The sequence below is a fragment of the Rhipicephalus microplus genome, chromosome 2, assembly GCF_043290135.1.
Source record: "Rhipicephalus microplus isolate Deutch F79 chromosome 2, USDA_Rmic, whole genome shotgun sequence".
Taxonomy (NCBI): domain Eukaryota; kingdom Metazoa; phylum Arthropoda; class Arachnida; order Ixodida; family Ixodidae; genus Rhipicephalus; species Rhipicephalus microplus.
In genome coordinates this window covers 36403077-36428652 of record NC_134701.1, presented here as the reverse complement: position 1 = coordinate 36428652, position 25576 = coordinate 36403077, and the positions used below count along the sequence as shown (strand labels likewise).

The window sequence follows — 25576 nt, the reverse complement described above, 5'->3', positions numbered from 1 at the left end:
AAATGAGAAAAATTCATCCAGTTTATTTTTAATGCTTCTGCAGTTAATTACCAAGAAATAAAGGTTCACCCTTCCAGATTGACAAGGTCATTGCAGCGCTAGAACTTGGTGTTTCTCTGTGTCATAATCGTATTTTTTACCATTAAGTATCAGTGTGTTATATTTCAGCACGACCTTTTCACTTTCGCTTTTATGTGTTTCTGCATATTCCCACAGTATTTTTCTTTTCTGATGCACCTGATGAGAAAAATCTTCAGAGACAGTAATAGTGGAGCCTTTTAATTTACTACCGTTATGAAGAACGTCTTGCTTTTCCTTAAAATGAAGAAACTTGGCTATTAACGGTCTATTTCTGCCAATTTGAAATTCACCGAGTCAGTGTGCACATTCTATAGTTAAAAGAACGTATGCCCAACTTGGAGCTACATATTTGAGTACGGTAATGTGATTCTCTGATTCTTTGCTTGCTTCGTTAGCTTCGGTATCTGTCACTCTATAAAGGCAAGGTTATGTCATCGACTACGGTTTTCTAGTTTACCAACTTTTCTTGTCAGTGACACTATTTTTTTTCTTTTGGTTTTCTTGCATTTCAGCACAGTCTAATATTGAACCATTAAGTTTGCCAATGTTCGACACTTTTGCTTCTATCATAGTGATACGACCAACCCAGCTCACCTATTGCTAATCTGTTTTCCGCCTGCCCAACTTCAATAGCACTAAGCTTCTTTTTAATAGCACTTTGACCATCCAGAAGTTGTTGCAATTTTGTGCCTACTGCCAGTCCTTGGGTCAAGTTCCACATCCCCACATAAAAATAGAAGTAGAAAGTAGAACTAAAGATGCTGTAGGAAGCGAAAAGTACGCCTAGACCGAACCGTGTCATTTGAGTTGGGCACAACACAATCAAATAACACTTGGCGTGGAACCAGCAAAACAAATACCCCATAGTTTTGATCCAGAACCTCGCCACTGACCTGCAAGAACAACAGGAAACGCGTGATTGACACTGCAGAAACCATGCGGATTCCACGCCCTGCTGACTCGGTGGAAACGCCCGCCTTATGTAGTCCGTTGAACTGAAGCGATTTGTGACGTAAGATCCAGTGTTTGTAGTCGGGCACTGGACATCTGCCAAAATCCGTCGAAGCACATACGTTATTTTTTTTTCGTATGTTGTACCATCAATGCTACGTCAGTCAGTGCTTCTCCTATTATCCAGCTTTCGCTGGGATGTGATTCTCGATGTTGGTCTTCGCATGACATGCCACCGATCTGCAAGAACAACAAGAAATGCGTGAACGACACTGCAGAAGCCATGCTGATTCCACACTCTGGTTGGACTATAGTTGATTTTGCAACTGCTTAGAGCTTTGTACAAAGGTTGTAAGATGTTTTGTTTTCATTAGTGCGTGTTGTGTGTTTCATATTCGTGTGTTATTTCGATAAAGTGAAGAAAACAGAAAACAGCCTCGTCATCTTTCTTATGGACGTTGTGGTCAATAATGCTATGAAATTTGTTTAATTAAAACATTCCAAAGAACTTTATTACAACGACTATAGTTAGACCATTATTAGAATATGCGGACATGGTTTTGGACTCGTATACCAAATGCGATAGTGACTGCATTGAACGCGCTCAAAAAAAAAGCGCTAAGATTTGTCTTCTACGCTTACGGCAGGCATGTTTCCATTACTAGCCACAGACATTTCAGTGAACTTCCAACTCCAGAATCATGCAGGAAATAGCACCGACTGCAAATGCTTTACAATATTGTAAACCATAAGGTTAGAATGAGCTTCACAGGTTATATGCTGTATAACAGTGCAAGGTCAACGAGATGGAAGTACAGTAAGACGATTGCAAGGTCACGAGTTAAAACAAATGCATAGCAATGTTAGTTTTTTTCTTGAACGATAGCAAAATGGAACGAGCTTTTGTGAATAGTGAATTTCAGGTTCGAAGTGAATTCAAAGTGAATAGTAATTTTTATCGAATAATTTCAAATTGAATTCGAATAGTATATATGGCGTGTCAGGAAAAATGGCCGTATTTATTATAACCTAACTAACCTGCACAATATTTTTTTTAACGAAAATGAAGCCTCTATGCAACTGCTTTTTTTTTTTTTAATTCAAAGGAAGTCGACACAACTTTGAGTAGTAGCAGGATTTGACTTTCCGTATAATGCAAGTGATAACCTTTAATATATGTAACATGTCAAAATTTATTATAATCATACATATAAGCCTGCATAACAAGCTTTTAAGCTGTAAAGAATTATGAATCGATTAGAGAGTAATATCTTCATTTAAAGGGGCCCTGCAACACTTTTTGAAGTAATCATAGGATGAATTCACTGAAGAAGCTTATTGTCTCATGAATTCACAGCTGCAAAAATCTTTAGAAACCATGCAGTACGAGCAGAGTTGCAAAGATTTGTTGCACGCTGTAATTTCATTCTCCCTTCTCGTCCCAGTGAAAGCACTGAAAGCTAAGTGAAGAGGGATGGTGTGAAGAAAAAAAATACGTCACGTGGGCTTCGTGAAATTGAGCACTTTTTTTTTTCTTCGAATAAGTGGTTTTTTAGTGGGATCGTGCATGCGCGCGTTAAGTCGTGGCCTCTCATGGCAGTCTGAGTAACGATCTAGCGGGCCATGCTCAAATAAACAAATAGCTAAAAAATGGCTTTGACGACTCATTTTTGATTTTGTGGTGTCATTTGCCAAGAGAAACGAGAAATTTTTAGCTGTGTTTGAGAATTATTTGTCAATTATACCCCTCGTACCACACAGTATTATTTGGCTTGCATGTTTTCGGTAGCCTCGACTACCGATTGGCAGCGTTTTTTGCCCATGCTCTAAAGGAGTTGCAGGGCAACTTTGAACTGGAACTGAAGCTTCAACGACAGAGCAGGTTTTTCTTGAAAAGGTGCCTTCGCGGCTCAGCTTTTCCGCAATGCCGTGACACCAGCTTTACAGGTGGTTACATGCAGACTAATATACATCTATTCGTTCGTAGCGAATACTTTGAAATTTTCAATAATTTAAATTCAAATTGAAGTGAATTTGAATACTCTACTATTCATTCGAATGTTTGAAGCATTCGAATATTTTCACACGCCTACTTCATGCCTTCACAAATGCAGTGCAAGATTATCTGTGATGTTTTATGCAGTCCATTTCATTCTTTTGCGGTATGCATCCATGGGCAGAAGCTATCCTTGAGTTCACATTCTTTGATTTTGTTTCATTTATCTTAACTCTCAAGTTGCGGACTCTTGTTCAATATTACGTATACATTTTTCTGGTGTTCAGTTACTAGCCCTGTACATATTATTGCTCCCCTATCCTTCCTCAGTGTATTATTGCAAATGCTATCGGACCTGTTTTTCATGCTCGGGTCTTCAGTTCCCATTCGGTCACAAGTGTTGAGGTTATATGTGCTTTTAATCTGATGTGTATTTCTTTTTTTTTTCATTTGTTGACTGAAACAATAGATTGTGTAATATTGCAATGTGATGTGAACACTCGTACCATAGCTCCCAAAAGGCAGCTGGCATTATCTGATAGACAAAAAATAAAAAATAAATAAAAGCTTGTTCTTTATCACCTATTAACTGTGGCACATACCCATTTCAGGCACTATTCTTCATCGTGGTCAGCCTCTGCATGAAACACTAAATTCTCACAAAGTTCATTGCAAGTGTTTAGCGGACACCAGGCTTCTCCGAAGGATGACAAAGGATAGCATAATGAATGCCGTCATACTACACAGAAATTATCATTATTTATGGCTTACTGGGTACCCTGCAAGTATGCTTCTAGCATGTACCTAAAGAGTGCTTAAAAAAGGCCCTGAAAAGCTGCTCACAGCTTTCGCTGTGACGTGTGTTGCACGTTCCATGCAGGCCTGGTGATCTTTTTGTTTTGTTTTTCACTGAACTGGCAGAAATTGTACATCATCAGGAACGACACCTTACTGCTGTGCTTCAACTAACATTCACAAGGGCTGTGCACTCATTTATTAGGAGGTCTTTGTTCTTGACAGTTTTATTTGTTTTTTGTCAGTTAATTTTGTAAGCCTGTGTTTTTCATTTATTTCATCAAGTCTTCACTGATGATGTGTGAGGAAGAGGACCGACCAAGTGTGGAGTCCCCTCAAGCCATTCTGCAGCGTGCTTGGCAGGGCAGGTATGAAGCTCCCCAGCAGCCCGCAGCCCACATCGACCCCGTTTTGGTGGCCAGCTGGGCAGAAACCCTGGCAAGCAATGCCTGCATCGAATGCCCCAATCAGGTATGGGGACTTGCTTTCAAAACAGCTTCAAGAAGTAGTAAGCACAAGCAATGTGGTTGTAAAGCATGCTTGATACAATACTACAGTAGATCCTGGATATATTAAACTTGAACAGGATTGTGAAACAGTTCAATATATCATAATATATGTGTAATTAAGCAATAGCACTTTGACTTGGGCGAGTTGTCACCGTATATACTCGCATAATAATCGCTTTTTCTTTTTTTTTTTTCAAAAATCGACTCCAACTTCGAGATGCGATCATTACGTGGGGTAAATTTTTCGTGAAAAAAATATTCTGAGCACCGGAAACACAAAAATGTCACTAATCAGAATTCTTACGGTAGCTATCATGAATATAACCAAAAATAAAAGTTATTTAAGGCTTACCTTTGTAATAAAATGCACGCAATACGCAGGAGCTACATGCATGGCACACTACCCTTTTATTTTTTACCTCTCTGACCCCCTAACGTTCATTCGGACTTTGAAGCATCACTGACGTCAGTGTCGTCGTCGCACGATTCCCTGTCGGAACTGGCAGTGTCTTCACTGTCCCACAGAGGGTCATCTTCCGTTCCATCGAGCGCGTTGAATATACCAGCGACAGTCCATTCCGTTGCATGAAGCGTGTCGTCTAGCCGGAACTGGCGCGGAAGTCCTTTGTGGCTATTCCCAGCCTCCGGGAAACTGTGCACGCCTGCGTCTGTATCATGTCTAATGACACTGCATAACCGTCCTTGCGCGTGTCCTTCACATATTCAAGGACTGCCTTTTCAATGTCAGAGAACTTGCCAGATTTGGGTCCGTGGAAAGCCTATCACGTGCTGTTAGTAGTCATGAGCATGTCGCACTGTTTTTTCCAATATGGGATCCGGATTTCGTCGACACTGAAATGTCTGCCGGCAGCGCGGTTGCCGTGCTCTAGCGCGTAGTCAAGCGCCTTCAGCTTAAACGCGGCAGTAAAGCTTCCATACCGCCCCATGGTGAAACGGCGCTTCAACAGACGATCACAAAGCACACAAAAAAAAACGTGGTCAGGAAAAAAAAACATTGCTGCGGGATTAACACAGGTCGACCAACAGGCGGCCGCTACTGTAATGGAAATGGTAGTGTATAGGTGTTCTGTGGTAACAGTGTGGGATGTCAAAACAAACGTGGCATCTGACGGAGCGAAGCACTTCGTGGAGCGAAGCCACCGCATTTTTTTTCTTTGCGTCAGTTATAAAGATAGTGAGTACGTAACGCGCGTCAAAACAGTTTCTTCCATTTAAATAAGGAATGCTTTCATTTAAATCGGTAAATTTACGGCATTAGCATAGGGATGCCCGCTTTCAGATCACAGAAACAATCATAGGCGCGTTCAGCTAGACTTGGCGCATGACATGTCGATGCGCAAGTTCAGGGTGCGATAATTACGCGGGGGAAAAAAAAAAGTTGAATTTAGACGACAAAATTTAGGGGTGCGATCATTACGCGAGTAAGTACGCTACATACTTAGATAGGCTTCAGCGCGTATGAGACAAAGGCAATGAAGACACACAGAACACAGACGAGCGCTAACCTTTAACTAAAAAAGGATTTCCTCTCGCCAACACCTGAAGATGCTTCTGTAGGTATCCGGTGATGAGGCGTTGCCACATACCTCTTTTGGAGACAATAACTCGACAGGGTGCTCGAGCCTTGTGAGTCTTCAACGTGAAGAATACTTCAAGAGATCCCTTTGGTTGCTTCTTAACTTGTTTTCTGAGGTGCTCGAGGTTTAGTCCTTTCAGTATTTGCAGTACTTTTCTTTTTTGTTTCTGGTGGTTGAAATCAACCTGTTTGAAGTCCTCGTCGATTGTGATGGCAGCCTTTTCATTGAACAAGGGTTTCGAGAGCACCGAGAATCCACCTTCTTTGTCATCAAGAAGAGTCGCCAAATTGCGCTCCTCGATAGCCTTGGCAATTTTCGCGAAAAGGGGCTTTGACGATGGAATAGATCCAACATTGCGCTTTAGGCAGGCCACACCTTCGGACAACGCGGGGTTTCTACTGTGCTCACCACTGCAGTCCGCAATCCTCCGTACACACCCTCTGTGCGCCGCCAGGAAATGCTAGCCATGATACAGAGGATCACCCTCAGAAACAAAAAAGAAAAGTACTGCAAATACTGGAAGGACTAAACCTCGAGCACCTAGAAAAACAAGTGAAGAAGCAACCGAAGAGATCTCTTGAAGTGTTCTTCACGTTGAAGACTCACGAGGCTGGAGCACCCCTTCGAGCTATTGTCTCCGAAAGTAGTACGTGGCAACCCCTTATCGCACGGTACCTACAGAAGCATCTTCATGTGTTGGCGAGCGGAGATTCTTTTTTAGTTGGGAGTCAGCGCTCGTCTGTGTTCTGTGTGTCTTCTTTCTCTTCATCTAATTCATCCTAAAGACTATCTAAGTGTGTAATTAAGGCCTAACTTAAACCATTTCAGGCCTCAGAAATTGTATAATTCGCATGAAAATAGTTCGTAAACTTGTCTTGCTTCCTGCGTGCCATCAATTTCCAGTCTACCTCAATATCAATGAAACTTTTTAAATAAGGGAATTCAGCTCTTGTGGCCAATACAGTGTTGATTAACACAGAACGCCGATGTAAGCTTTGAAGCTTGGCAAAAGGTCGATTAGCGGCGGCAGCGAAGGCGTTGGCATCTTCATAACCGCACAAGTACACTTCCGCGACACCAGCAACGCCAGCCATGGTTTCAGTATTGATGCAGTCAGAAACATCCTTGTCGTCATCCTCACTGATGAAAACATTCGCTGTTTGAGATGATGCCCAGGAACGCTGATAAGTTGCAGAATTCACTGAGGCACTTTTCGCTGTTGTCAACGGTCATGACTCCCCTGAAGTCGTCACCCGGCCCACAAGGAAAGTTTACGACGGTGTTTACTTGACGTTGCTCTAAGTGCCAGTCATAATTTCTATCGCTACGTGTGGGTCAAGGTTTTGTTCAACTCCCAGGTGGGGATTTATCACAAACAGGGCGAAAAGCACGCAATTCCTCAAGGTGCAAAAGGCCACGCCAAGTTCTCACCATCGACACGTTGGCGGTATCGATGTCACTTGTGGCTTTGTAGCTGGCAGCTGCTGCTTTGATGTGAAAAAAACTAGGAAAAACGTAGCCTCTGAGACATGTGTTTTAAAACCAAAAACACTAAAATATGTCTCAAGGTTGCACATCTTGAAGGCCATGCTTTTCAGGCTTGCGTGCTATGGTGTGCTAACAAACGATGAAGGGAATGCCAACATTGCAACAAGATTGCCGAGTCACTTCCCATTTTCATTTTAGTATCCTCAGCAATCGGTTTTCTTGAAGAACTCTGGCAAAAGTTCCTAACGGGCATGAAATCGTATATACATATGAGGTTAAAGTGTGGAGCATAGTTAGTAGGGTAGCAGGAGGACAAGCATGTTGATTGTCTTTCGTAAACATACGAAGTGACTGCTTGAAAAACCAGGGGAACTACCTATGTGCACACTTCGAGCAAGTATCGAGCAGGTTTTCAAAGGTACAAGACAAGAATGAAAAAACTGGAGACCAAATACAGTCGAATCTCATTAATTCGAACATGCTTAATTCGAACTTCTGGTTAATTCGTACTCACGATGAGGTCTCATTAAAGCTGTGTGTATTTCAATGGGCGAAAATGCCCGGTAATTCAAACGCACATGCACTTGCAACGATTAATTCGAACATACTGCGCTCCGAAAGTGCTCTCAGCACCCCGCCCAATCCCGTGGCGGAACCTTCGACACCTCAGCGCTGCGCGAAGGAAAGGGAAAGGAAAGAAAAGGCTGTGGGGGAATGTTCCCGCTCTTTCAAATGCCGATCTAAGACGCGCCTGTGTCACGCTTCTCCCTTTTCCGTCGCTGCCACGTAAAGACCCTTTTCTATCCAACTCCGCGAGCAAAGACACAGAGGAAAAAAAAAAAAACCAAGCTGTAGCAGATTGTGGCTTTCTCTTACGCGCCGTTGCCACGCTTTCTCCTTTCCCATCTCTGCCAGGTTAACCTTCTCCTTTCAACGACGCATGTGACAAGAGCAAAAAAAAAAAAAAATGCCCATCTGCTTCTCTCCACGTGCAGGCACTCTTCTTTTCTCGTTACAAGCTGGCCACGCTGCAGCTTTAGCGCAGAGGGTAATAGCGGAGATGCAGTCACTGTTGTCGTCGTCTTCAGAGTGTGTCGGCGCTGGACATTGCCACGCACAACTTCTCTTGCCAGGAGAATGCTGAAGCCGAAGCAGACATGCTTTGCAAGCTGCCTGCAAAGTTGATTGACTCGCTGCAAGGCAAAAGTGTGCAGACGCGCATCACCGATTACTTCAATTAGTGACAGATGTCCTGTGATTAGCAAATAAATGTAACTCTTCAGAAACTTCCCTCTCGTGTGTTAGCTCAATGCACATGCACCATTGCATAGGGGGCCCTCCGTTTACTTAGCTTTCATCAATTCGAACTTCTTTTAATTCGAACAAATTTTCGGGCCCCTCTGAGTTCGAATTATCGAGATTCGACTGTACAAGGCAAACAACCAACCTTTCTGCTTGGCTGAACTACAGATATCATTAAACAGCTGACCGCGTGGTATGTGAAATGTTGAAAAGCATACCTCTTGAAAATCCTAAAAACTTTACTTTCTCTGTATGGTGTCATCTGGTTTTACCACAGCATCTCTACTTCTTGAAAAGAGGCCATCGTCATTCCTGTTTTGAAACAGGGTAAAAATTCATTCTTTGATATTAGTCACTGGCCCATCACTATAACAAATTGCCTTTGTAAACTTTTCAAAAAGCTGATAAACCGCTGACTTATAGATTTACTTGGAACAAACAATCTACTTGGCTCACACTAATATAAATTTTTTTAGGGTAGATACATCGCTGACCACCTGTTACATATCGATGCACAAATCAGTCATGATTTCCTGCATAAGCAATTGCTTTCTTTCTGTGTTTCTCATTATGAAAAAGGCCTATGCCACCACATGGCACATTGGCATACTGTAAAAGTTCTCACACTTGATATACCCTCTGTGAAAAGGTTTATTGGCTGTTCAAAGACGTTATATTCGTCCGTGGCAAAGCAGCTGAAAGAACCATCCAGAGGTACAGCAGTGAACTGAAGCATGAGCAGAGCGAGCCAGGCATTGGCGATGCTGTTGGATAAAGGCACATCTTTTTCACAATTGCCCCTGCTGAAAAAGGAGCCATTCTGGCAACAGCTTTTAGGCAGAAGCTCATGGTACAATTTGAGGCGTGAAACATGGACGATGTGGAGTCTATGCTTGTGCATGTCACCCGTTAAAAAAACTGGCTCAATTGAAAAGAAAAAAAAAACAAATTTTTTGCAAAACAGTGTAAGGCCCCTCGTACCGAGGGCAAGCTTCAAGGAGAGTCCCGGAGCTTAGTATGGGACAGACAGCCACACAAGAGGCCTTGGTGCATAGCTATGATCTGGAAGGAAGGCGTTGCAGTTTTCTGTCTGGCGTTGCTGCTCTTGTGAGGTGAGCGTATAGGCAAGTTGGCAGAACTCTTCGGTTTGTCGAGCAGCTTCAGAGGCAGGTAAACACTCTGAAGCATCAGTGTGGTAGGTCAGTAAAGTGTCGATGTTACAGGGAGGCCTGCATCCGTAAAAAAGAAAGAAAGGCAAAAATTTTGTTGTTTCTGTCGAGGCATAGTATGCGAATGTTACATAAGGGAGAAGATGACCCAAGTGTGATAACAGTAGCGAAATTTCTAACAAAGCGTTGAAAATATGAGCATAGGCCAATTAAAGTGCATAGTGCTTTCAGGTTAGTAGGCTTCAGATATTCGGATTCGGCACGAGATTTAGCAGGATTGGGGAGAATGCCTTCTTTGGAGACGACGTGGCCTAGTATAGTTTGTTTCTGAGCGGCGAATAGGCACTTTTTCAAGTTAAACTGGAGACCGGCATTTTGGACAAAGGTCAAAACTTGATGCAATCAGCGTAAGTGGGTTGGGAAATCTGGCGAAAAGCTGACAATATCATTTAGATAGCACAGACAAGTGCACCACTTCAGGCCACGTAAGATGCCATTCATTATGCGTTCAAAGCTGGCGGGCACGTTACAGAGACCGAATTGCATTTTAGTGTGTTCGTATAATTCATATGGTTTTACAAACGTTGTTTTGGAGCGGTCCGTCTCAGCCATGGGCACTTGTTAGTAGCCAAGATGCAGATCCAACCAAGGAAGAAAGAAACTTCGCTCCTTGCAAACAGTTGAGTGCGTCGTCAATTCGTGGCAATGGGTACACATCCTTTCGGGTAATTTTGTTATTAAGCCGGCAATAATAAACGCAAAATTGTATTGTGCAATCTTTCTTCGAACAAGGACGACAGGCGATGCCCAGGGACTGTTAAAAGGTTTATTAACACTGTGTATAAGCATGTCATTCACCTAGTCATTGATAAAACGCCTTTCACTTGCTGATACTCGGTGGGGACGCTGTCGAATGGGCGCATGGCTTCCGGTGTCGATAGTATGTGCAGTCGAGTGACTTTCCTTGGCAGTCAAAAGAGAAAGAGAAATTGTCATGCAAGCGAAAAAGCTGGTCTTGTTGTGTCGTTGAAAGGTCACTGGCTATAGTTGGTGTGAAAGATCGTGGTAGTGGCCGAGGAGTTGATGTCTCGACTGTGGCCATATCAGTGGAGTCGTCCATAGTGTCGAATATTGAAGGTGACGCCAGCGGCTCGGCTTTGCAAAGGGTTTCCCGATGGCGGAAAGGCTGAGGCGATGGATTTGAGATGTGCATTACAGAGGTACCCGAATTGAACTCAAAGACGGCAAATTGCTATGGCAGTGATCGTCGGCGAACTAGAAGTGCAGACTGAGTTCGAGCAGACTATAGAGCAGACTATAGTGCACGTGGCTACTACGTGTTTGTTTTGACCATAGAAGAACTTTTTGCTCTCACCTGTGTAGAACTTTATATATGTATATATGCTATTTTTTTTCTTCATTTGTAGAAATCAAGTGGAAAGAAGTAGTCGTCGCCTAGTAACGTTGACAAAAACTCTTTTGTTTATTTTCTATTTCAATAAAAAAAAAGAAGTCTAAACGGTGCAAAAAGTGCTCAGCAGTCGTTTTCTAAGTCGCAATAGATGCACACAATAACAGTAGACTGGGCAGGCATAATGGTGTCGTCAAAAACTGTGATTTTGTGACAGTCTCCTTGTCATCGATGACGTCTGTCAAAAACTAAAACAACTCAAGTTCGGCGCAATCGACGATCGCACGATGTGTGGAGAGTAAATCTCACTCTAATATGATGTCATGAAAACAAGATGGCAACACGATGAGTTCAATCACATAAATACACTCTGGATGACGACACGGGCTGTGCAGGCACGGGATGGCTCGACGTGCTGTGCGTTTGCTCTGCGAAGGGATATTCCAGAAACGGGCATCGTGAATTTTTCGATATGGTGGCAAATGCGGGCATCAATCGCTGAATGGGCAGCGCGGGTGTCAACAAGGGCTAGCGTCTATGTTCCTTCCATAGGGACTTCAGTAACTTTCTTGGGGAAAACTTTGAGGCCTTGTGCATTTCGCCGGAACCACAGTTCTCGCCTCCTGAACTGCGCTACTTAGTTTTGCTGGTGCACAGGGCTCCGCCATTGGTGCATGGGTGAAAGGGAGGGGCAGTGAGGAGAAGGCGAGCTTTGAGAGGAGGGTGGAGTCCCGGAAGTAGGATCAGATCCTTAGTCGCCTGAATAACCGTAACGGGTTTGACGGGGTGCATCTGTGACTCATCGTGGACGCACATTGTTGGAGATGGTCGGTACACGAAAGCGACAATAATGGGCCACATGTCCAACAAGGCCACAATGAAAACAAAGAGGACAGCTGTCTTCCGTGCGCCAAGAGTCGCTGGCTCGTGTGTACTGTACGACTGGTCAGGCTGGTGACAATACTGGTGGACGAATAGGTGGATGACGTGGGCTATAACCTCGCAGCAGAGGCCAAGCGACTGTGGCGTATGTCAGGGGAGCAACAGTTAGAGCGGGATGGAAAGAAGGCAGGACTTCTTCGTTGACCTGGTCTTTGATGTTGTTTTGGAAAGCGGGCACCAACAGAGAATTCGACTGGTCGTGAACAAGCGACATCAGCGAAAGCTGGCAAGCGACCTCTTCACAGACGAAATCCTTAATCTGTAGCATCAGAGATGAGTTGCCAGGATCAACAGCCAATCCCGAAATTGGAGTCTCCTGTGGATGAAAGGGGCAGGTGGCTGCACATTGTTTGTGCAGCTCATCGAAAACTTAGGCAAAGAATGACAAGTTCAGACACTGTGGACAGGTTCTTTCCCAGCAGCATCTGAAAGGAGTCGTCTTTAATCTCTTCAAGATATGCCTGATCTTATCGGCATCGGCCATTGTGACATCAGTGCGGTTACATAGGTCAACAACGTCTTCTCTGTAGCTGATGAATGTTTCATCATTCTGCTGTGCACGACCAAGCAACCGTTGCTTGGCTCGAAGCTTGCAAACAGCAGGGCGCCCGAATACCTTCGTCACGTGCGTTTTCAAAGCAGCCCATGTTGGGAAGTCACGTAGGTGGTTTCAATGCCACATGCTGGCGACGCCACTCAAATAATATGACATATAGTTGAGCTTCACAGTGTCGTTGCAGTTGTTGATCACGCTAACCTGTTAGTATTCAGCTTGCCAGTCTTCAACATTCTCCTTTTCTGTACCGCTGAAGATTGGAAGATGCAATGGGCCAAGACAGACCAATGTAGGCAGCAGGACAGCAGGTTGTTGCTGTGGTTGAATTGGTACTCCATCTGGCATTGTGGAGGCAGGCTTGAGCTTCCGGTTGCGAAGTTCCAAGTTTTCGCTACCCAGCAGCTCCATCACTTGTTACAGGGATTTATTTAGGTACACAGCGAATGAGACGATAGCAGCAACAGCAGGCAAGACGTAGCCAGAGAATGAACGGCTGAGCAAGCCAGGCGATAGCAATGCGCTTCTGCACGTGTCCATCTTCTTCACGTTAGATATATTCAACCCATTATTATGTGCAAACTTGGGGGTGTTTTACAGTCTTATTTAACGTGCTTATGGCCCTGGTTTGTACCGCAGCTGCTATGTCAGTGTTCACACCCTCTCTTTCTGCAGGCCTAAGTCTATTCTCTTATCTGAGCATTTCTCAGCCCCTTTCTAAAATGGATCAGGGTCATCTGCCTTTCTCACACCTGGTACATTTCCTGTGATCAGGTCATAAATAGGATCCTCAAGACACTTAGCTGCAAGCAGACCGGTATAAGAGGGTGTAGATACCTGTATTTTTGCCTCTAGCAGATATCTAATAAAGTTCTGTCCACAAAAGTCATAGGCTTTACCTTCTCCGGTCATGTTCTCCAGTGACACGAAACTTTTCCTTACTAAGACTGTATCGGCACCTGTATCCCGCAGCACTATAGCCTAATGCCTTTGTACCTGTCGTACTACAGTTAAGCCCCTTTATAAGAGGCACGCTCTGGGCACTAATTCTCGTCTCTTATATGAAATGTCTGTTATAAGCAGGGCACCACATTTGCATTTTTTTATCAACCCGTATCTTGGCCTAGGCACACTGGCGTCTCTTATGCCCATTTGTCTCTTATATCAGTGTCTTTTATATACGGGTTCCACTGTACTGCTGGCAATGTGTTCCTTCTGTTCTTCCTCCCTGTATCTCATTGGAAAAGCATTTTTTTCTACAAACTTCGCCCTGCATTTTTCGGCTCTATATCCACGTTTCTTGCATTGGGTGCAAGTCACAGGATTTTCGCTGTACCGTATTTACTCGATTCTACTGCGCCCTCGAATGTAACGCGCACCTGGTTTCCACGACGAAAAAAAAAAAGTAAGACATCGATTGCAACGCGCACCCATTTTTCTCGTTGGCCCGCGCGATCACACCACTCGGGAAAACGACTCCTTTCGGGAGCGTCTTCGGTTTAAATATGAGGTACGGGGGAAGCTTGTGCCTATCTGACGTGCAACGGAGCATTGCTGTCACTCTAGTTTTACCGTGGCCCGATGTCAGCACGCGAACTTGCTTCGCCCCCTTCTTCTCGGCGGTTGTGGTGCCAGGCATGTCGAAGTAAAGAGGCGTCTGATCGGCATTCCCGATTTGCCCAAGCAGGTAGCCGTTGTTGTGCCGCAAGTTTAGGACGAACCTCTGAACACTGTTAAGCTTTTATTCGTACTCCTTCGGCAAGTTTTGGCCCATGCCCGTTCGCTTTCGGAGGGAAAAGCCTAAAGTTAGTTAGCCTAAAGCCTAAAGTTAATTAGCCAGCACCTGCTCGCTTTGAACTGGCTCCGCGTTAGCCCTTTTTCTAAAGCTAACGGCATAGCCCACACTTGGAGCAGCTCTGTCGTCACGGGCCGCTGTGCCGCTCGCTGCTCAAGCACATACTTGGCGAGCAGCTCTTCAATTTGCGGAAACCGACCCTGCTGTGGTCCACTGAAGCCTTTGCATGAATTTTTGCTGTCGACAATCTTCTGCTTTTGTTTCCGCCAGTCCCGAACGCACGTTTCGAAAATTCTGAACGACCACGATGCGGCCCGATTTACGTCCGTTTCGGCACACGCGATGACTTTTTTTTTAAAGCGGCATCGTGGTGCACTCGTCGAGTTTTTCGAGTCGGCCCTTCCATGCCGTCGATGCTAATGAATTACAATATTACGAACTCCTCTGCACACGTACGAAGTGCCGCACATGGGAAAGACATAGGCAGAAATGGCCGACGCGCCATGCCGACGCACGTAGGGGGCGGCCATTTTGGAAATACCGATGGCAATAGAATGACCGTATTTATTTATTTTTTTTTTTTCGAACTCGATTCTAACGCGCATGCGACTTATGAACTCGCTTAACCGGAAAAAAGGTGCGCGTTAGATTCGAGTAGTTACGGTAACTGTTCATTGTATGGCAATTGACAGCAATATGTCAAGGCCAGTTGCACAAGAAATTTCGTTGTAGTCCCCTTGGTTTGCTTATTGGGACCTGACTTTAATATATTCTTTCCGTCCGCTGTCATGGTATTGTCATCATTCCTCTTTCCAACATTCCTTAGCCCTTGAGTCTACAAGAACTGGTCAACCGGCCTTGCCATTTCCTCCTCTGCACTCATCTTTCTATCCTTCGAAAATGCCGCTCTTCTACTGCTGCAATGGTTGAGAAATCGCTTGCCAACCATTTCATCAAGAAATGCCTTTGTAAGTTTTTCCTGTGTCTGACAGCTCAGTTCAGCTATCAAAATAATCAAAGGGAAATTTTGCGGTAGATAACTGGAATCGTTTCTATAATGCTTTTTTGACTAGATCATAATTAAGCAATTCTTGTGCCGGCATGCATCCAAACACACTTAATGCCTCTCCCACGAGACACAGACTCAAGGCATTGGCCCACTCGCTACTTTCCCAGCCTTTCCCAACCGCGATTCATCTCAAATAAGAATATATGTCATCGCTTCACCCGTTGAAGGGTGCCACGAGTTTCCAAGGGCAAATTTGTTCGGGCAAAGGGGTAAGCAAGTTTGTAGATGTCGATGGGGTAGGGTTGCGTAGTACTCGGAGTACTAGCATTGTTGCCTAAAACAGTATTCACTTCTGCTAAACTTAGTTTGAGCTGCAGGATCTCTTTTTCGCACTCATGCTGTTCGAGTGCCTGTGCTTACTCTTCGCGTTCCCTGTCATGTAGTTCATGCGCTCTCTCTCGTTCGTTCTGGTACTTGGCCTCCTGTTTCTTTTATTCATACGCTAGGTTCTGTTCGGGCTCTTTCCGAACATTCTCAAAAAACTTCAGCCTCTATAGAATAAGCTCCTTGATCATTTCCAAGTCTTTGGCCATGGCTGCCAACTTCTCATAATCCATCCGTGCAACTCGGGACACAAGTGATTGGGCCCAAAGATGGTGAAATTCTGGTAAAGGCTCACCAATTAATGTCATAATTTATCTAAGGAGTGCTGGCGCAGAATTAGATTAGGACAGAGTCTGGAAACGGTGGTGGCAAGACAGACACACTTTATCATGCAAAATGAAAAAAAAAACACTCAATATTAACATAGCTCTGCTGTGCAACGCAACCAAAACTAACAATGAGTCACGTTAGAGTCACCTTTAGCCTTATCCAGTATCAAGTCAAGATGGCACCTCAGTACTTGCGTTTAGGTCGATCGACTCCATTCTTTTGCCTTGTCGACGATTTGGTGAGTGCGTCATCAATGTCTTCTGCAAGTCGTCGTCGGTTGTTTTCGCCCAATAAGCCGCTTGTCCTCAATGCAGGTGTCCCATCGTCTTCAACCCAGTACGTTTAAGCCCAACTTGTCAATGGCCCTACTGACGATGAGTCACTCCGCTGACTGTGTTGTAGACCGTTACCGTCCTGGTGCGAAGTAAAATGAGCTGTAGGACTACTGCGAAGTGCCCTAAAAGGGAGCATCAAATCCGGAAAGCCTCCCTTAGGTCTCCTGAGGTTCATGGCCAGTCCCTGGGCCTCTACACCGACAGTCTTCAGAACCGCACGGCGACTGCATTAGACCCGGTAGCAGTGCGGATTTCCCTGATCTTCGCAGCTCGAAGCGCCACAGCACAGTGACAACTCATCATCTGGGATTTTTCATCATGGCTTGGGTCGCATGCCATGAGCCAGTGTCCAATCTCGCACAGGAGCATGGCACGTACGCGCACCATCAAAACCTCATGCACAATCGCCAAATTCCAGTGTTTTCCACATGCCTCGTTCCCTTTTACTCATGACAGCAGCTCATTGATTGCAGTACAGTTAAACCTGCCTATAACAGACTTCCATACAATAAATTCCTGGACGTTACAGGATAACCTCGTTAGAATGAATTTGCTTACAACAGACTTTTGGATACAACATACCCCTTTGCGTCGTTAGGCCGACCACCGTATTTGTTCTATTGATTGAGCTTCCTTTTCTATGGATTCTGGTACAACGAACATTCAGATATAAAGGACTAAAATTTGACGCCAGCAAGGTGGTCAGGACTCCTTTACAGCGAACTTTTCTACCGCAGACATCCCAAATTCAATAACTTGCGACTGACACATCGGCATACTTTCGGGACTGGAACGGCACGCCGCGGATATAGACATCTTGATTTAAGAACAAAGGGTGCCGTTCTGCAGTGGGTTCAAGGTTAGTTATGCCTAATTAAAGCGACAAAAAAAAGAAGAAAACTGGTGCGCAGCATGCTTGGTCTTGTTTGGGGCACTGACGCTCGAAATTGCTAGTCGCTGCATACCGATCGAGCTTGCCCATGGAGTTTTCTGCTGATACGCAATATGCCCATCTGCGTTTTCAAGGCACTAGCGGGCGATGTAATTGTCTCGCTTTCGACGAAGCACATTTCACCTTTATCGCTTTCGCATGTCTGCTAACGCAATGGTCTTGCCTGCAAAGTTGAGAGCGAAGCTAGGCCTAGCTAGCCCGACTTCGAGCAGAAATCTCTTGCCTGTTGTTTCAATGTACGTCATGCTTGATTGCAAGTATATAAAGAGTTGTCCCATGGTGATTTTCGTCCCAAGGTCTGAGTGCTGATAAGCAGCGGGTGCAGCGGGACGCTATTACAGTGGGCCCAAGACACGTGTGTGATGTTCGCGACGAGTTCGGGGTGCTATCGTAATCTGATAACTGCACTTTTGTTTCCAGCTGTCCCGCAAACACAGAATGAGTGCCAGAACGTCTGTCACTAAGTAGCGCGATTTTCTATGGTTGTGCCGTATAGAAACTATAATTATTTGAAATTCGCCTTTTTGTTCTTCTTTTTTTGTGTGGCTTCCACAATAATTTTCGCAACCTCGGCAGGCACAAAAAATTTTTACAGCGCTTCTGCGTAGTTTAAAGTGACGATATATTTTGAAATCAGATATTAAAAAAAGGGGAAGGGGCCCAGAAACTAAGAGTGATTTTCAAAAAAAAAATTTCCATATCCCTGTTGAGAGTAAATTCGTTCATGACTTAAAGGAGTTGACTGTTGGGCGAATTGGTGCTTTGACATAGAAACCATCAATGGGTGCTACTAAACAGAACACCCAGAAAAAAACAGGCGAGGACAAGTGCAAACTACCAACTGGCGTTATTCAAGGAAGATCCACACCTTTATGCATCATCTGTGCAGGGGCACCACCACACGAACCAAGAAAATTCAAACCAGGTGAAAAAAAAATTGGAGTTCAGCATTGTACAGCTCAGTGGAGCTTTCACTAACACTTGTCACCTGCTTTTAATGAAAAAAGCTTATAGCATTTCGCAAGCCATTTTATCTCGGCTTCCACCTAAGATTTTTGCACAGCGAAATCGCGGTTCACAATGAGGGCAAGCCATGCAGCGGTCAACAAAGTGACTTCTCTCCTTATTATTAAGATTTCTTTCGTGTTCCCTGAGTCTGTCATTAAGGCCCATGTCATTAAGGCCCATGTTGACTTTGCCGCAGGACAGAGGAATCTCGTACACGGTGTTGTTGGCACCCGTCACAAAACAGTTTTCATGGTTCTTGAGGCAGCCCCCCCTTTTGTTCCTCACATGTGGTGCACCGGCTCAGCTGAGCAAGTTTCTTTAGGGCTGAGAAAAACCAACAGATGGTAAACTGATTAGCCACTTTTTTTTTCAGGCTGTGTGTGACCTTGTGCATATACGGGACCACAGCTGGCCTCTGCCAGTCCACCAGGGACTTAGCGGGATGTTTTGAGTCACCGTGATTTATCTTCCTAAGAATTGTCTCAGCAACAGACCCGATGAGTAATTCTCTTTAGTTACAGTCGAATCTCGATAATTCGAACTCGACAAGGCCCAAAAGCTTTTTCTAATTAAAAGAAGTTAAAATAATTGAAAGCTAAATAAGCAGAAGGCTCTTCCTGTAGTGGTGCATGTGCATTGAGCTAACACTCGGGGGGGGGGGGGGGGGTGATTTCAGAAGACTTACATTTATTCACAAATCACAGGACATCTGTCATTAATTGAAGTAATCGGTGATGCCCGTCTACGCACTTTTGCCTTGCAGCGAATCAATCAATTTCGCATGTATCTTGCACATCTCCACTTCGGCTTCAGCATTCTCCTGGCAAGAAAAGTTGCACGTGGAATTTTCCAGCCCCGACACTCTCTAAAGACAACAACAACGACTGTGTACCGGAGCCGCAGCAAGGCCAGCACGTGTCGAGAAAGGAGGAGCCTCTCCACGCGGAGAGAAGCAGATCAGCAGAGAAAACCAACACTCCACGGCAGCTTTTATTTTAATCTCTTCGCGCGCGTCGTTAAAAGGAGAAGGGTTACGTGGCAGCGACATGAAAGGGGGGGAAGCGTGGCCGGCGCGTAAAAAACGACCCCCAGCCCCCCCTCCCCGCTCATGGCGCAGAGCCGTGCTGCCGCAAGGCGCAAGGGCTACAGAAGATAGTGCCTTTTTCCTTTCCTTAAACCACACAACCAACCCTGTGGCAGCTTTTTTTTTTTTCCTCTCTCTGCGCGCGGCGTTGGAAGAAGAAGGGCCTTTACGGGGCGGGGACAGAAAAGGGAGAAGTGTGACACAGGCGCGTCGCAGATCGGCATTTGAGAGAGAGCAAACATTCCATCGCAGCCTTTTCTTTCCTTTTCCTTTCCTTCGTGCGCAGCGTTGAGGTGTCGCAGGTGCCACCGTGGGATAGGGTGGGGTGCTGAGAGCATTTTCAGAGCGCGGTATGTTCAAATGAACCGTCACAAGTTCTTGCGCGTTCGAATTACAGGCCGTTTTCACCCATTGAAATACACATAGCTTTGACGGGACCTCATTTTGAGTTCAAATTAACCGGAAGGTCGAAATAACCGTTAGATCAAATTAAGCGGAAGTTTGAATTAAGCATGTTAGAAATAATGAGATTTGACTGTATAATAGACCCATTGAGTGTTTACGTAAAAGTTTGTCGTAAGAATACTGGGATTGTTACATTTCCTACTCCTTTCACAATCCTGACAACAACCATATTGATCACTCGTCAAAACATTGAATTTAACTGGTATTCACTCAGACGATTGTATATTAGCTTTCTGATCACATTACTTAAGGAAGACAAAATGCAGATAGGATTATAGCACTTTTGGTCACCTTTTCTAATCACTGTAATAACTTTGCCTATTTTGAGGCGATTGGAAAAGATGCCATCTTTAAATAATTTGTGAAATGCATGTGAAAATTTAGGTGAGATTTCTTCAGGCACAAGCTTAATGCTTGATGGATATATAAGATCAAGACCTGGACTAGTTGTTTTAAGAGATTTCATGATATTGCATACTTCTTCCAGTGTGGTTGGGAAGAAGTAAAATAAATGAAAACTTCGCGGGAGACTAAGTGGCATTAAATTAGCCTGATGGTTGCCTGTAATATTGAAATAATCACTGGAAGCATTAGCAATACCTTGAGGGTCAGTAATACTAGTAGACTGGTGGTTTACTCATGATAGGCTGTTTTTAGTTGTACTGATGTTTAGGAATTCCTTACTTATCTGCCAATTCCGTCTAGTTTCACTTTCATTTTTACGCATTTTATCTTCATAGTATTTACGCTTGGCATCCTTTAATGCGGAGGTTAGAACATTCGAATACAAGTTAAAATGCAATCGCAAGGTATTATGAACAGCTGGGCTTTGTTTTTTACGAAGATTATCTCTTTTTTTAATAGAGCGCAATAAATAGTCGCTAATTCCTGGACTTCTTGGAGAACTGAACCATCGTGCCATAGTTGTGGTACTTGTGCATGAATATGAATATTCTGATATTTTTGTAAAAAATATTCAAAAGCTTTATTGCTGTATTGTTCTTCGAGCACATTAGCCCAGTTCATTGCACGAATAATTTTAATGAATTTTTCAAAATCAAAGAATGCCCTCACATATTTTTCAGGTTGAGTGCATGTTAAAGCACCTATGCAAAAAAAAATGTAGGGTAATGGTTTGTTGCAACATATTCCGCTATTCCGGCTGTGCTACGATCTGTAGGCAGACTAGAAAGCAGGTGGTCAATTGAAGTATTGGGCCCTCCTATATGACATCTAGTGGGAATGGAAATTAGCGATGAGAGACCACAGCTCAGATAAGTGCGCAAATACTCGGAGCAAGACTGACTATTAGGATCGATAATGTTGATACAGTCGAATCTCATTAATTCAAACACTCGGTTAATTGCGATTGCATTTTAATTTGAACTTCTGGTTAACTCGAACTCACGATGAAGTTCCGTTAAAGCTACATGTATTACAATAGGCGAAAACGCCCAGTAATTCAAATGCACAAGCACTAGCGACGGGTAATTCGAACATACCGCACTTTGAAAATGCTCTCAACACCCCGCCCAATCATGCGACGGCACTTGCGACACCTCACCGCTGCCCGCAAAGGTAATGAAAAGGAAAGAAAAGGCTGCGGTGGAATGTTTGATCTCTCTCAAATGCCGATCTGCGACGCGCCCGTGACACACTGCTCTCTTTTCCGTCTCTGCTACGTAAAAACCCTTCTCCTTCCAATGCCGCGTGCGAAGAGAAAGATGGAAAAAAAAAAGAAAGCTGTTGCTGCGTTGAATGAATGTGTAGTTGAAGGAAAGAGAAAAGGCACTATCTTCTGCAGCCCTTGCCTCTTGCGGGAGCACGGCTCTGCGCCTTGAGGGGGGTCTCTCACGCGCCAGCGCCACGCTTCCCTCTTTTCAGTCCCTGCCACATAACCCTTCTCCTTTCAAGGTCGTGTACAAAGAGAGCAAAAGAAAAAAAAGCTGCCGTAGAGTGTTGGTTTTCTCTCACATGCCGATCTGCTTCTCTCTGCGTAGAGACTCTTCTCCTTTCTCCTCACATGATGGTCATGCTGCGGCTGCGTAGCAGATGATGGTCATGCTGCGGCTGCGTAGCAGAGGGGCTTTGCTGTGCAGTCATTGTTGTCATCGTCTTTAGAAAGTGTCGGCGCTGGACATTTCCGTGCGCAACTTCTCTTGCCAGGTGAATGCTGAAACTGAAGTAGAATTGCTTTGCAAGCTGCGTGCGAAACTGATTGACTCGCTGCAAGGCAAACATATGCAGATGTGCATCACCGATTACTTCAATTAATAACGTATGTCCTGTGATTTGTGAATAGATGTAAGTCTTCTGAAACTTCCCCCTTGTGTGTTAGCTCAATGCACATGCGCCACTGTGCGGAGAGTCCTCTCTTTATTAAGCTTTCATTACTTGGAACTTCTTTTAATTCCAACAAATTTTTGGGCCCCTTCGAGTTCAAATTAACGAGATGTGACTGTATTAATATCACCACATTTAATAATATCCTTGTTTTCATCAACAAGTATGTAGGAACTGCTCAAGTTCTCTACAAAACTCGATTTGAGAGGATGAGGGGGAATGGTAAATGCACGCAATAAAGATGTTACATTTGGAAGGCAGCTGTAGGTATATACTCTTGACTTCTAATCATACTGACTCACAAAGACAATGATGAAAAAAAATCATGACGATATTTATGTGATAATGCTGATTTCATCAAAATGGCTGAACCACCACTGTGATAACCTTCACGTTGGCAATACTCAGAAGTGTAACCAGAAAGCCCATACAAATTCCCATGTTGGGATGATAACCATGTTTCAGATAGACATACAAAATAAAAAGCGGGATTCATAATGCTAAGAAGAGCGATGAGACCATCATGATGCTCACGAGTACTACGTATTTATAAATGCAGTAAAAATAATGAAGGTTGTTTTTTCTTGAACAGAGCTTTTTTTTCACCGAAAGAAAAAAACCTATTCATCGGTGATGATTCAGGCGCTAATGCAAAGAAAAAAAAAATGGAATGTATTGATTACTTGAAGACTGACAAATCACTCGCTCTAGATATGCGATTAACATGGGTATCAACTGACTTTCTGGCTTTTACAGTACAGTTATCGATCCAAAGGAATTTTCATCCTCAGACTTTTTTAGTTCTAGTGCCTGTTCAAGAAGCCGCTTATTGTCGGATGTGAGGTGATTATTTATGTTGTAATCGGCTTGCTATGTTATCTACCACCGCCTGAGCCAGGCGCGTGACGTGCCAACAACTGAGCGTCATGTCTTTCCCCGCTCTTTCTTCCTTCCCAACTCCCTCTCCCTTCCTATGCTTTAAATACTGTGTTCACGACGAATAAAGGGTTTTTTTTTCAGTCCCCAGCCCTTGTCTCGCCTGTCGTTCACGCACTGTGTGTGCGCCGGCTATGCAACAGTGGCGACAAGGGTGGGACTGAAACCCATGACGAAAAAGAACACGGCAAGAAAAACCACGGTACAGCATTTCAAGAACCTGCCGCAGTGACGACGGCAGCCATGGCCTATCACCAACTTCCCGAGTATGATGGCAAGAGGGACAACTGGAAAGCGTACGTCATCAAGGCAGAGGCTTATTTCAAGGCAACGGGGGTTACCGACACAGCGAAAAAAAGGGCGTTGCTTGTAGCAGCGTTAAACACGAGGACTGTGCAGATTCTGACGGGACGAGTTGCTCCGAAGAAACCCAATAGCCTAACCTACGAAGAAGTCGTTGCAGCGCTGGATGAATATTTCGACCCGAAGCGCCACGAGATAACCGAAAGCTTCCGGTTCTTCAGTCGATGTCAGCACGACGGTGAGCCTTTGCAACATTTCCTTGTCGACCTCCGACGCATTGTAGACAACTGCAATTTTGGCAGCATGCTGGATTGAATGCTCCGCGACCGTATAGTCTGTGGCGTCAGATCAAAAGCCTTGCAAAAACAGCTACTGGCAAAGCCAAACTTAACCTTGGAAGAGGCCGAAGCGATAGCACTATCAGCCGAAACGGCAGATGATGACGCAAATAAGATATCGGGTGATGCAACTACCGTACTGAAGGTTGGCGTGCAAAGCGTGTTGACGTACGAGCCTCCGCTAAAATGCGGACGCTGCGGAAGTAAGGAGCATAACAGCCACGCTTGCGGCTGGGCCAAGAGTAGGTGCTATCGCTGTGGTAGGCCGGGCCATCTTGCGAAAATGTGTTCGAGCGACGCGCCGAGAAAATGTGAAACCGGGCAGACGCACGGCATGCGGGGACGAGCACTGGCGGTGGCGGAAGACCATGAGGAGAGGAACATAGACGAAGCCATGCACCTCTGGACTTTGACTTCATCCCGCAAGTGGCAGTTAGAACCTCCAATCCACAGGACATTCACGTGGTGCGGCGTTGACATGCCAAAGCTGATAGACACGGGGTCACCCGTCTGCGTTGTGCCATGCGAAATTTATGCAAAGAACCGGGAGAGATGGCCGACATTGAAACCTTCATCTGTCAAGCTTTCATGTTACCTTGGCAAGCTCCCCGTTCTGGGACAATTGGACATGAAGGTAGCCTACAAGGGTGCCGTAGTAGACTGCTCCTTGGTAGTATTTAATTGTCCTGGTCCTAGTCTATGCGGAAGGGACCTAATTTTTCAGTTGAGCAATGCAGGGTCACCTGTCCTTAACTTGACTGCGGAAGCCGGATCGCCAACCAGTCTCCCAGCCATGGACGACATCGTCAACGAGTTTCAAGACATTTTCAGCGCGGAACTCGGCTGCACCAGCGGTCCCCCTGTGTACCTTCAACTCAAGGAAGGAGCTACATTCAAGTTCTGTAAGGCACGATCCATCCCTTTCGCTCTCCGTGATAAGGTTTCTCAAGAACTTGACAGACTCGTAGCAATTGGGGTGTTATCACCGGTAGCCCATGCGGAGTGGGCTACGCCCATTGTGCCCGTCTTAAAAAAAGATGGAACAGTTCGAATTTGCATCGATTTCAAGATCACGTTAAATCCTGTATGCGAACTGGAGCAGTACCCATTGCCGGTGATTGACGATATGTTTGCATGCCTAGACAACGGAGAGTACTTCAGCACTCTCGACTTACATGACGTGTATAATCAAGTACCGCTTGACGAAGAATCGCAGTAGCTATGCGTAATTAACACACATCGAGGGCCATTTTGCTTCAGGAGGCTGCCTTTTGGCATAGCGTCTGCCCCAGTCATCTTCAAGCGAAAAATCGAAACAGTCCTGCAGGGGCTACCAGGCGTGCAAGCTTATCTCGATGATGTGTTGGTTGCGGAGCGACAGGAAAGCAGCGAGACCCTGCGAACGGTACTGCAGCGTTTCCGTCAGCACGGTGTAAAACTCCGGCTAGACAAATGCAAATTTAGTCAGCCTTCAGTCACGTACTTAGGGCACCAAATCG

The 25576-nt window shown here is 44.8% G+C and overlaps 1 protein-coding gene across 9 annotated transcripts in view; it reads left to right on the top strand.

Moving 5' to 3' along the window:
* The window catches only part of LOC119169139 (uncharacterized), a 748171-nt gene that overhangs the window by 413705 nt on the left and 308890 nt on the right, over positions 1–25576 (top strand). For all 9 annotated transcript variants that reach the window (XM_075883059.1, XM_075883033.1, XM_075883044.1 and 6 more), the window contains one exon: positions 4109–4294. In XM_075883059.1, coding sequence (XP_075739174.1) covers positions 4109–4294 — 186 coding nt within the window. The remainder of the gene's footprint in view (positions 1–4108; positions 4295–25576) is intronic.